The sequence below is a fragment of the Lethenteron reissneri genome, chromosome 18 (assembly GCF_015708825.2).
Source record: "Lethenteron reissneri isolate LAM-NWPU_2019-01 chromosome 18, ASM1570882v1, whole genome shotgun sequence".
Classification (NCBI taxonomy): Eukaryota; Metazoa; Chordata; class Hyperoartia; order Petromyzontiformes; family Petromyzontidae; genus Lethenteron; species Lethenteron reissneri.
The window spans coordinates 5,920,420-5,933,422 of record NC_083796.1 but is presented as its reverse complement, the minus strand read 5'-3'; the positions used below and the strand labels follow the sequence as shown (position 1 = coordinate 5,933,422).

The following is a 13,003-nucleotide window of genomic DNA, read 5'->3' as shown; positions in this document are numbered from 1 at the left end:
GATAAAATATTGTATTATCATCAGAATGACATTAGTATACCATGTTTACAGTCAATACCACATTTGGAAGAATGTAAAAATTGAGTTACAAGATTTGAGCATACAACAGAGTTAATCAAAAGCGTGTAATAATAAAATAATAATAATAAAAAGGCTGACTTTTGGGGTACAGTAATGGCTCATCTACACATCAAAGGGCATAGTCATGCGTATTCTGGCAAGGAGGTGTTATTGACTAAGGTGGCGGCGAGTGGTTCTTTTGTTCCGAGTTTGGAGAGCACACGCACATGTTTGCACGTAACCACGCCGAGATGGCACGTTTCCATCACTTGCAGTGCCCTCGTGAACCCGCTCCTGGATTGGAGGCCTCTATTCTCCACGCCGCGTCGGTGACGGGGTGGGGGGGAATTTCTACGGTGCCACATTCACCACGCTAAGTCAGTGCGTGTTGGTGAAGTGGCAGGGGCTGGTGGGTGGGGGGGTCAAAGGGTCAGAGCCAGTTCATATGAAACTCGCCACTGGTGTTAGCCGGGAATGAAAACATAGAGGATGGTTTAATCGAACAGCGTGCAGACTATGTGTTTTTTTATTTTACCAGGTATGAGCTATATATCTATTTTTTTAGAAGCGACCTGGTCACAAATGATAGCTCAACGAAAGTGGCTAATCTTGTGGAAACGTAAAGCAGCCAAATGCTCTAAACGCACGTTTCTAGATGGGGAGGGAAAAACCGGAGGATCCGGAGAAAAATCCACACGACCACGGAGAGAGACACGCAAACTCCAAATATACAGCGCAGGCGTCAAGGTCGAACCTACGACCTCCTGTATACCAGGTGAGGTAGTTAACATCTCCTAGCCACCCGCTGGAGGCGCCACCAATCCACCCCGATGTGTGCATAATCATGATGGAAATACCGCGCGGGTTGAACTAAAACTTCGGTGGTCAAGTGATAAACGAGTGGAGGTCAGTTCATTAATGTCAACAATGCTTTATTTTTGTACGTGTTCCATTCGCCGCGCGCAGTGTTTAAAAACAAAAACATTACGGGGAAAGCGAGCCCCCGTGTGAAGGCGCAACATCAACATCACAGGTGATGATCGGCGTTGACAGGCAGCACCTACATCATCGCCACCGCAACCTAAACTCGACTGCACAACAGGTTGGGGATACTGCACGCGATGGCATTTGTCGTGATTCAGGCTGTATCACCCATTCATCCTCGCGTACCGCACCGACACGTTTCATTAAAAAAAACCTGCATGAAGCGAGCCAAAGCACCTTTGTTTAATATCCAAATACATTTCGATCATAAGCAGTTGGTCCACGGTTGAGCATGGCCAAAGCTGTTTGTGTCACTACTCCCCGCCAATGCACCCGAGTGGGGGGGGGGATGCATTCTCGATTTTCGGACTAATAAAAACAATCCGCAGAAATAGAGCCAAAATAGGACATTTAGAATTGTACGAAATGTGTTTTCTTTTCGGATTGACGTGGAATGTGACGTCACGGCAAGATGCGTCACTTCTCGTGTCCACTCTTTTCCTGCGCGACGTCACTGTTGTCCGCACGAAGCCGTGTTAAACTAAACACCGGTGTCAATTATAACACGAACATCCGAGGGGAAAAAACAAACCACAAATTTACACCATTGGAACCTCATTTGCCAGTAAAAAAATATGATAATTGTTTTTTTTTTACCCTTGGACCAGATGACGCCAAAAGGCGTCGCCTGGTCCAACCCATGTGAGACTAGGCTCTAAGGAAAGCTGTCTCGGGTGTGGACCAATCAACTTCAAGGACAGTGCATACATTATCGGAGTTATGTTTTTTGTTTGCATTATGACTGCAGGTATTGTGGTCTATGCAAACATGACTCCTTGTAAAAAAAGGTGTCAGTTTTGTTGCCAGATGGAAGGGTAAAAAAACAATTATCAAACCACAAATTGTCCTTAAAAATCCAGACATTGGAAACCCTGTGCCCACTTTCTACCCTGTGCCAGATCTCTCCGATGCTGCACGGTAGAGAAACCCGATTTAAACATTGATCGCGTCCGGTTACAAATATTCAACTTTGGCAGGCTCTCCCCAATCCCGACCCTTGCGATCCTCCACCCAATCGCCTGCGCATGTTTAGAAATCTCAATTCAAATATCAAATAACTCGTTACACACCGCGTGCACATCAGCGATTTGGAAAGTGGGATACATACGTAACACCTCTTAACTTGATTAGACTCGGCACACTACCTCAATAAAGTACGTGTTTAACAATCATCAGACTCGTGCAGTGGGTAACAGTTTTTTTTATATAAATGAGATTGTTAAAGATGGACAGGTGCCACCGTTGTTGGTAGGTGGTGAGGACGGGCGTTTTCGTGACCCTGAGTGGCAGGCTCGATGTGCAGAACGATTTCGCCTTTCCGTGGTGGATTTAAGAGGCATCGCTTTCTGAAAACTTTCAGATGTGCATCAAGTGGAGCGTGTGACGTACTGTGATTTTATACGTTTCACTCTTGATTGCATTATCAAATGATGATATTTGAAACGATACATTTCAATGCAAAACTGAGCATATACGTTACATATCAGGCACTGACACAGAACACTAAAAAAGCTGGCAGTCTGCTCGAGAACACAACATAATTTGCAAAGTCCATTGTTAAGAAAATCAACAATACATCAGAACCCATAAATTAAAAACGTTTTTTGAAAGTGAGAGCGTTCATCTTTTCCGATAAACATGACATTCATAATGAAACAAAGCTAAGCACAAACAATTACAATCTGAGCATGCTTCCCAATAACTTGCTTTCACATCATGTCACGAGTCCGCACTGGTTACCTTGAACCCAGTCTCCAGGTTAACAGGCAAGCGATGCGTTCCCACTTTCAGATTAATTAAAAAAGGTATGAAAATTGAGCGAAGATTTTAAAAAAATTATGTCGAAAATTAGCCAAAAACATGACTACGTTACTTTACCGAAAGAACCAGAAAGTATGACACCGCTGGAAGAGACGTCACTTTCATCATGTCACTTCTGTGCTTTTCCCATGAGAAATGGTGTCACACGGAACCTATGACATTACTTTTGTTAGCACGATTTTTTTTGTTAATCTAAGTTAGTAATGTCAATTATCTGCACGTCCCAAAAATATGTGAAGTTGTCCTTAAGAATCCAAAGATGATCAATCTGAAACCGATTTCGACTGCCAGCACCACATTAAAATGCCCTTCTCGTTGGTTCGATGTGCAGCAACAATTACAGAGGTTATCGTCACAAGCAAGCAGTCTGCATCCCATATTTACCGAAACGATCACACACAATCAGCTCCCTGTAACCATTACTCACGAATGACCATTGTCACAAAATTAACGGGTTAATTAAATGGTACCTGGTCCCATCTAATACTTGAAAGGCCATTTTAGCTGCATCGTCATCCATTGTAGGTCCACCTGGCCCACACACAAAGTATTTAATATCAAGGCTGGTTGATCTCATGAGATGTCAAGTAATAATGAGATTTGCTATCAAAACAGTATCACATTGTAATTATATCTGCATGGCGATCAATATTACATACACCAAACCGATCTACAGTGAGCCTATAATAGGCTACTGGTTGAAGTTTTGTACATACTTTCGTTAAAAAAACTTGCTATTTCCATCATATGAAAAACTGTAACGTAATAAAAGGCTTTAAAAAACGTTACTGCAAAAGTATCGTGGGTTATTTGTATGGCTTAATTTGTAACATAATGGCTTGATGTGAGCCTATGCCGAACACTACTTTAAAATATTTGTCACGATTTCCCTTTGACTGCTCACATTATTACTTAAAAGTAATGCAGTGGGGGGGGGGGGGGGGATTATTTCTGGCAATTGTCACCAGTGACTTGTTCACCATGAGCAACTAAGAAAACTCACTACAACAATGGAGGTAACCAAGCCAATAGAAGCAGAATGTTAAACTGACACATGATGAGCACATAACATCGGTTGCCAGAGCACACACAATGTGACCTCTGTGACCCGATTCAAAGTTGCCTTCCAAGTTTCTCACCGGGAAAAGCGTCGATGAGATGCCGAGATTCGGGCAACTGTTTTGTTTTACAGTTTAGAATCTGTTGCAGCATCTGTAGGCAGAAAAATGTTGCAGCTACTGAGACCATTGGTGGCAACAATTGCCCTAAAACTGCCCGAATGTATCATTGTCGCTATCAGTATTCTGCATGTAAATATTCACCCCGCCTCCACCCTTCGGCATTGCAATTCAATTCAATCATCTTTACTATTGTTTCTCATTTCATTTCTCTTCTTTGTTGGCCTAAATGAGATATCATAGCATTAACATACATCGTAAATAATAGTTCAATGCACCTGTCATGAGCATAATAATCAGTCTTAATCGATACATTAATGCATCCTTGGGTTGCGACCTCTGAGGTTTAAAAAAAAAAAAAACAGGGCATATCATGGGAAGAATATCTATGAAGATTATAGGAGGGCAGAACGACATGCAAATGCATTGCCTTGAGCAGTGCATTATGTAACTGAGAAAAATGGGGAAACGTAATGACTCGCAGATTTCTCAGGACCGCAGCGACCTCAATAGGTCGATGCTGGGAAAAACCAGGACATGGTGACATCCCTAATGCACCCTCAATGCCTAATTGGTTGACGCTGTTTCACAGCTAAGTGCGTGAGAACAGTCGGTCAGCGCTAGATTCAATATCACGGTTGCTGAGCCATCTCACAAGGGCATACGAAACCATGAAATTTAAGTGCAACCAACGTAATTATCTGTGGCTGCAGTGGTGTGTAATTAATTTTAATTTTGAGTTATATTCTTCTTAAAAGTGTTTCATGGTGTGGGGATTTTAAATGAACGAACACATACACACACCAAAGCATGATTTAATATCTGGCACTGCCTGCGGACTAATTTAAAATGAATTTTTTTTGTTAAATAACCAAATTTGAATCCACTCCAAACGAGACACTCAAATCTGGGTGGATTCAAAACAGCAGCAGCAGCAGTTACAACAGCGACATCGTCACGTGGGTTGTCATAACAAACAGCAGAATCGTCACTGAAATACCCAATACGAAGGCACTTAATATATCTGCAATAAACAAGAAATGTAAGGCGGGTAGATGGAATACCATTATTTTTCAACAACTGAAGGCTCGTACATTTGTTCCGTGGAGTATTATATATAATAAAAAAAAACATTACAGTCTCAGACAGAGAAGAGGTTTTTTTTTTTCAAGAACATTACATAATGCCAATGAGTGCGTTCCAAAGCCGGAAGGCTATGGAGCCGTTATGCGCACTTGTGTGTTTTTCATATAGTTATCTTTCAGTTAAAAAAATATACGCCTATCAGTTCGATAGTACATTACAACAATATTTGATGCTTCAACTTTGTTTCATCTTTAAAAAAAAAAACTGTCAGGCACACAAACGGGAAGTGAAGGTTTTCAGAAAGAAATATTTAATATGTCGACTCGAACCTAACATCAGTGCACTTGTGGCACCACATGATTGTTACGTAAAGATTGGGCTTTTAAACAAGCCTAACATTACCTTTTGTCCGAGTCGACAACATCTCATTCAGAAACCATACCCCAACCGTCCCATATAGACCGTAGCTACTACGGTGACCATGGTGGTAAATAAACACGCTCTCCATTCAACATTCACCTGTGCTCAATTTTAATATTTGTACATATTTAAAAGGAAACATTCCTCTTTGCAATTTCTGAAATTGCGTATCGCCAAATAAGCACCGTGGTAGAACAAATGGATTGCAATCGGAAGTTTTCGAGTTAAAATTCTGTTTGGGCGGTTGACTCAGCCCATCACTCCTCTGGGGTAGGGTAACGTATGTACCACCTTGTGGGGAAGACAACAGTGGTTTTTCTACGGGCAGACTCACCCCTGCCATAGGTATAAGGAATTCCCACCACCGGCTCAGAGCTGTAAACAATAGATTAGCACTACCTCAATGCTTATTTGAGCAAGTTATCACTCAGAATGTTTTTACACAGTACGGAGGGGTGTTTTGCGTTTTTTGTTGAGCTGTATATATCTCTCTGTTGTGTTTTCGGATAATGCCATGTGCAATCTGCTCCAGCACGTAGGGTGAAACGTCGGATAACACGCCAAACACACGGTACAACCCACAAACACAACATAGAACTTATACAGAAAATGGTATAAATATTTTAAGTGCTATCCATCGCAACTGTTTTACTTTCACAGGCTGTTCCTTGGTGTATGTTCGTAGAATATTATTTATACACTGCGGTATTTAAAATACCAATTAGGTAAACACATTTCCCAACAAGGAAACAACTTCAAATGCCACGTTTCATTAAACAAATGCTAATCAAAATGAGAGTCAAACTTAGACTGACATTATTTCTCTTCACTGTTATATAATGATACCGTATGCTCAGCTCTGTGCTACAGTTTGAGATGTTTGACTTTAAAAGTCTAAAATATTTTGCTCAATTATTGAATATAAAACGTCACATATAATGTATTACTCATATATAGAGCATAAAAAAACTAAAAATATTCAGTGTATTATTAGACATAACCCCTTTGAAAATTCGTCTAATTATGAAAAAAGGTAAAAATATTGTATCTTTTACTATTCTCTGAAATCAAGCTCCCACACAATTGCCATATTCTCCACATAATAAGACACATTCTTCCCACGTTTATTAAAGCAAAAGTTGGGGGTGTATCCTGGCAAGTGTGTGTGCGCGTGTGACGATTACGTCTTACTCTGCAAAGCGTCGTACAATCTGGCGAATATGGAAACACCCCCGTAACTGGGCCAGGATCACTGGCAGACTTTCCACAAGGAAAAAACTTGAAGCAGGGCTCACCCAGGGCCCCTAATGCTCCTTGAGCTTGTTGTGGTTGGAGTCCTCGAGGTGAGGGGCGTTCGTGTCGGCCGTCCGCCACATGGCGAGCGAGAAGGCTGCGATGAGGCCGAGGTTCAGGCCCACGGCCAGGCCCAGAGCCGCCATGGACTGCGTGAAGTAGGAGGCCTCGGAGCCCACGTTGGTCAGGAGCCACGCACGCCGCAGACCCATGTCGTCCGCCACCGCCTCCAGCTGCACGTGGGTGCCCAGCACCGCGCTCACGTGGAACAGCTGGTGGCTGTGGCCTGCAAGCGGGGCGAGGCGGGGGGGTGGGAGGGGGGGCATGAAGACCACAATGAAAATAAAACGAGAACCCACAAGACGGGAACTGATAATTGGGTTTTTACCCTTCTATCTGGCAACAAAACTAACAACTTTTTTACAAGGAGTCATGTCTGCATAGACCACAATACCTGCAGCCATAAGGCAAACAAAAAACATAACTCTGATAATATATGTTTTTTGTTTGCATTATGGCTGCAGGTATTGTGGTCTATGCAAACATGACTCCTTGTAAAAAAGGTGTCAGTTTTGTTGCCAGATAGAAGGGTAAAAAAACAATTATCATATTTTTTACTGGCAAATGAGGTTCCAACGGTGTAAAGACGGGAACTGGTGATGGTTTTTGCATAACGCACAAAGGCCGAGTGCTTTTTCAACCTTTTTGAGAATTGTAGTTTGAAACGCGTGGCTTTCCGACCTATTCACTGGCATGATGTTTTTTATTGTCATTTACAGATTATTGTTCGCATCAGGCAAAATGTAAAGATGTGGGTTATCAATGAGGTTACCGTGGACGATTTTCTAAAGTGGCGTCGCACTGCTCTGAGAATTCCTCATGGATTCTTTATCTCATAGCACAACGTGGAAAGCATGGGTACAGAATTAAAGCTCTGCCCTGCCACTGTTGGCAGAAGGGCCTGAAGTGGAGGCAGCTCCAGTAGAGGTCTCTGGCGTACGCCTTTTGGCGTCCTCTGGTCTAACAACATTTAAGACGAGGCTGAAAAGAAAGCTGTCTCTGGTGTGGACCAATCAGTTTCAAAGACAATGCATATATTATCAGAGTACGTTTTTTGTTTGCATTCGGACCACAAGTATTGTGGTTAATGCAGACATGCTTCCTTGTAAAAGGTTTCAGTTTGGTGTTCTAACATCTTAACACCTGTTTTGTTGCCAGAAAAAAAGGGGAAAAGCTATTCTCACCGATGGTGCACTCAGCCAGTAATTCCGGGCAATGACCGAATTCACACACCGTCTATTATCACGAGGGCAGACAGAGCTGGTTGGCAGCGTTAACACGTAGTAGTAGGTTTTTTCCCTTTCAACTGGTACAAAAACTGACACCTTTATACAAGGCATCATGTTTGCAATAACCACAACACAAGCAGTCAAAATGCAAACAAAATGAAACAACTCTGATGATGATAATGATATGCACTGCCCTTGAAGTTGATTGGTCCACACCCGAGACAGCTTTTCTTAGAGCCTAGTCTCCATTGGTGTTGGACCAGATGACGCCAAAATGCGTACAACTCAAAGACAGCGCACTATCAGAGTATTGAGAGCTCGGGGTAAGCATTTACACTATGAGACATCTCCTTTACCAGCGCTAACACGTGTTCGACGAGCCCCTTCGAGGGCGCAAAGCGTTCTCGGCACGTACACACCGACATAGTCGAAGCGCCCAGGGAGCAGACGCTCGGGGAGGTGCATGGAGAAGAGGCACGCGGTGAGCACGGCGAGCAGGATGTGTGCGTAGTGCCACGGGAAGGTCTCGTTTTGAGAGCAGCCTTCGCCCGAGCAGAGGAACACCTGCGGAGGCGGCACGCGCGCGCGCACCCACACCGCTCGCTCAAGCGGCCGCATTGTCAAGCATCACGGCACAATTTTAATTTCCACGATACGACGCTCATCGCTTTGTCCGTTTGCTACAAATGTGCGATTGTGCCCTACGGTTTTATTGAATTAGTAGACTTTTGTGAGGATCAGTGTGTGGATGAAGGTGATCAATACATTACATTTCGGGAGAGCAGTGGCACAGTGGGTTAGTGCACTGCACTACGAACCTGTCAGTCTCAGTTAAATTCCTGACCTCGGCTAACAACAGTGGTATAATAATAAATCGTTTATTCAGACACTCACATTCAAGTAAGTCAGAGCAGCCAACACAGCGGAGAAAGGTGGTAAGGGCTACAACACATTGCCAAAGAGGAGGAAAGAGAAGGGGGGTCAGATAGTGCTGTTCTAAACAATATAATGGAAGGTTTTAGTTTTACACAGAGTTGTTAATGCCAATTGCATGTCACAATTGCCGAGCAACCACAGACATTCTGGTGGGCAGTCAGGCAGTGAGCTGGTGCCAACAAATGCCCAAGCTCTGCAGTTCTTTATATATTAATATGTTTTAAGCCAAATAAGAGTTTGTTTTCTTTCGAAACCGTCTTGGGCTCCGTGCCTTCACCAAACCACACTGACCAGTGTGGTGAAATATGGTCAAGAAAGCTCCCACACTTTGATTGTTGCGATTATATTAAATCCACATTGAGCAGCATCGTTTGTGAGTGAGCCTGTCCAAATACTTCAGTGCTATGTATCATACATTCAAGAAAATATAATTGATGTGTCTTCTCCTGACATGACATACGGATCAGAAACACAGACATTGGCGAATATAATGGAACACAATCTGAAAAGTGTGGAAATATTCATGGAGAGGTGTATGCTTGGATTAGCACAGATAGAAGAGGAGCATACGGAGTAGAGAACAGGTGCAGATTAGAGACAATGAATCGACCGTGAAAATAAGTGGGCTTGGGCAAGGCCGTTGGTCGAGACGAACAGTGACGTGCCAGCCAAAGGAAGGAACGCGTCCCAGAGGAGGGCCACCATGGAGATGGAGCGAGTAAATCCGTACGTGTGCGAGTCAGATGAATTGTTGAAGTGCAAGACCGTGCGAAAGAGGTACATCTTAGGGAGTGATTCATCCAGGAGTGGATCATGGTCGATGATCATGATGATGGTGGTAGAAAGGAATTGGAGACCAAGATAGAGTATTGATGTCAAGCTATGTTTGACCGATGAACTTTGATGTAGGTCAAGAAACCATGGCCAAATTGTTCATCGTGCTAATCCTATAGTTGGGGCGGTGGTGCAGCTTTCAACTTGACATCCTGAGATTGATTTCCGGCTGTGGCATTAGTGGCGAGTAATATCTGAAAAAGTCCTGGGCCCCATTTTTACGAACCTGTACTGACCAGCGTGGTCAAGTATGACTCACATGCTGTGAGGGAGACTTTAATTCAGCAGTGGATTGATGCAACAATGATTGGGGTTTTAAATACCTCTGCAAACTATCTTCCCATGTCCAGTTTCCTGTGGTGAGATTTGGGAATAGTCATGGACAAGTTTTGTCGCAAGTGGAGTGGTTGTTTTTTGGAGAGGGGAGAGGAGTTAAAACCATGACATTTCATGGGCATTTCCTGGTATATCCGCTCTGCAGTGTGTCTCGTTAACGTCCCTCCGGTTGAACTTCGTGATGCGATGGACGCGTTGGCAAAATTTATCCCTGCGAGTGTATCCACAGTCTGCTCTACAGCGCAGAATGTGAGAATGACTAACGGAGCAATCTGTGTGTACCTGCTGCATATATTAAAAATGCATTTCACACGTCAATCACCTACCCTGTAAAATAATGGAATGTTGTCGAATAAATATGGGCAGAAGAAAGCTAAAATGCGAAGAAGTTTGCTAAAATGCGGTTGATCAAGCTCCGTGAACCTGAAGAGAAAGAGAATCATATATTAGTAATGCCGTTTATTTCATCCCTAAACATTCTTGATGTGTTATTGTATTCTGACATATCTCACAGATTAAAGCACAATGATATATTTAATTGTTTCACAAGCAGAATGGCACCAATTTATCAACTGGGTTGACAGTGTGCCAAGGTCCTGGTGCCAGCCTTTATTAACAATAGACATCACACTCCTCTCCTTACAAACAAACGTCAGACTCCGCTCTGGTGATTTATGAAAAAACGTATTTACAATTCTGTTCACAGCAGCAGGCACACAGGAGAAGAAACGCCGAACAACACGCGCTCAGGCTCAGTTCAACGTAACCGCTCATTTACATCTCCCTGACACGGCAGGTTTACAATTAACCCTCGGCGATGAATATGAACCTGTGAGACTGCTGCACAGGTGAACGGTGTTCAACTTGAAATAATCCATCCTGTGTCTGGGAAGCAATGGCCCGGCTTGGGTGTATGGAAGGAGTAAATCTCACAGGACCACAAGCTGGATGGATAGCACATCTGAAGTTATTCTTTTTTTTTTTGCACTTAAAAATATATATTTTAACGATAATTATTTTGGGACACTTGATGATATTGCACAGGATACAATTGTGAGAACTTACCAAAGCTGTCCGCGCAAGCAAAGACAGAACAAGAGAGTACGTAACGGAATATAGGTTGAATTTGTAGATAACGCAGTGGTCCAATTTGCATGCATTAGCATTCACTAAATGGCACATGCCAAGCGAAAGACACATTTCACGGTATGCGGCGCCATCTGCTAAAAGCCGTACATTTAAATGAACAGTGCAGGGCGAACTGTATTAGAGCTGCCACTTGGTACGTCAGTCTGTCGCGAGTATGCGGCACTCTGAGCGAAGCTATAATCTAAAGGAATATACGGGAACAATTGCGTTTCCATAAAGTGGGTAATCTTGGATGTGCTGTGCCATCTACACCATTCTTCCGTCACAGGGTAAAAGGTTTTGAAAGGTCAAACCAACCATTTTCAAAGTGAGGCTACGATTTGGAAATGTATTTTTAGGAGCACGTTCACAAGCTCTGGTTTATTTAGTGAAGCTCCGTGAGCAACTAGACTCGAACAAGCAGGGAGATGCGTGTACAGCACCATCTCTACTACGAGATGAGACGGCCGGGAAAGCTCAGAACTTTAAATACCCGGTGTGACATTTTTTTTTCCGGAGCAAGTCGCAGGCAAAGAACATTTTTGGCCAAACCCAGGGGGACTCATTTGCGCGATTGTCCCTTCCTGGCAACCCGTGAACTTCCTTAATAAATCTCAGGAGAATCCCTCAAAGATTTAAAGCTTTCGTGGCTGCAGGAATTCATATTCGTTGGGTCTTTCGGTAAAGTCACGTAGATAGGTTAAAAGAAAAAGTAGTTTTTTGTTATTTTTCTTTTAACCTATCAACGTGACTTTACCGAAAGACCCAAAGAATATGAATCCCTCAAAGGTTCTGTTCTGCTAATGGAGCTCCACCCTGCATCCACAGCTCTGCCACAGCTCATCACGATGAATATCTCTGACTACGTCAGTGGATTATGTGCTTATTTAAAACAAAAACGGCCATTGGGCAGCCCGGACTGACATTCATCCTCAAATCCTCACCATCAGGTGGCTGAACACTGAAAATAAATGGGCAAACAACAGAAGAGATGTAATCCATGCTTATGAACTCTATTTTATTTGTAACCACCACACTCAATTTATCCACGGGCCTTTATGCCTGTACATAATCCAGTAATTACTATATCATCATTATTCTCTCTGGGTTTTTTTTTAATGTATTATGCCCAAGAAATGAATCATCGTTCTGGTTGGGCTACACAAAGCAGTCGCAGAACGCTGGCACGGTAGGGGGGGTTGGCATACCTTGAGTAGCATGCCAGCGACGTGCAGAGGAGGGAGTTGATTACGGCCGTGGGTACAAAGTACGCATGAAGGGTGCCGTGCACCCACTGCTCAGGGAATATGTACGCGGCATATGCAATACCAGAGCCTGGAAAGGATAATGGGCAGACGAAGCAGCAGGTGAGTTGCTTTGGGACATTATTTTCCAGACAGCCTAAAAAGTTTTAATATATACGGGTTTTTTAAAATTTTAAACATGCAAGCTGCGCCGAAGGTTATTCCTGAGCGAAATTTGGCATGCCGTGTCAAAAGTGTGGCCTCGTTATGCCCAACTCGATTACGAGGTTTGTACGTTTAAAAATAAATTAGACATTTGTTATTCCACTGCTGG

General features: G+C 43.2%; 1 protein-coding gene across 5 annotated transcripts in view; it reads right to left on the bottom strand.

The window, feature by feature from the left end:
* Positions 1-975: 975 nt before the first annotated feature.
* The window catches only part of LOC133343760 (membrane progestin receptor gamma-B-like), a 34,170-nt gene continuing 22,142 nt past the window's right edge, over positions 976-13,003 (bottom strand). For 3 of the 5 annotated variants that reach the window (XM_061553561.1, XM_061553560.1, XM_061553559.1), the window contains exons 7-8: positions 8,611-8,755; positions 976-7,188 (exon numbers count right to left, since the gene is read on the bottom strand). In XM_061553561.1, the coding sequence (XP_061409545.1) occupies positions 6,627-7,188; positions 8,611-8,755 (707 nt within the window). In that variant the 3' untranslated portion in view covers positions 976-6,626. Of the gene's footprint in view, positions 7,189-8,610; positions 8,756-10,623; positions 10,721-12,633; positions 12,761-13,003 lie in introns of all 5 variants that reach the window. The other 2 variants (XM_061553562.1, XM_061553563.1) reach the window with 2 other exon arrangements.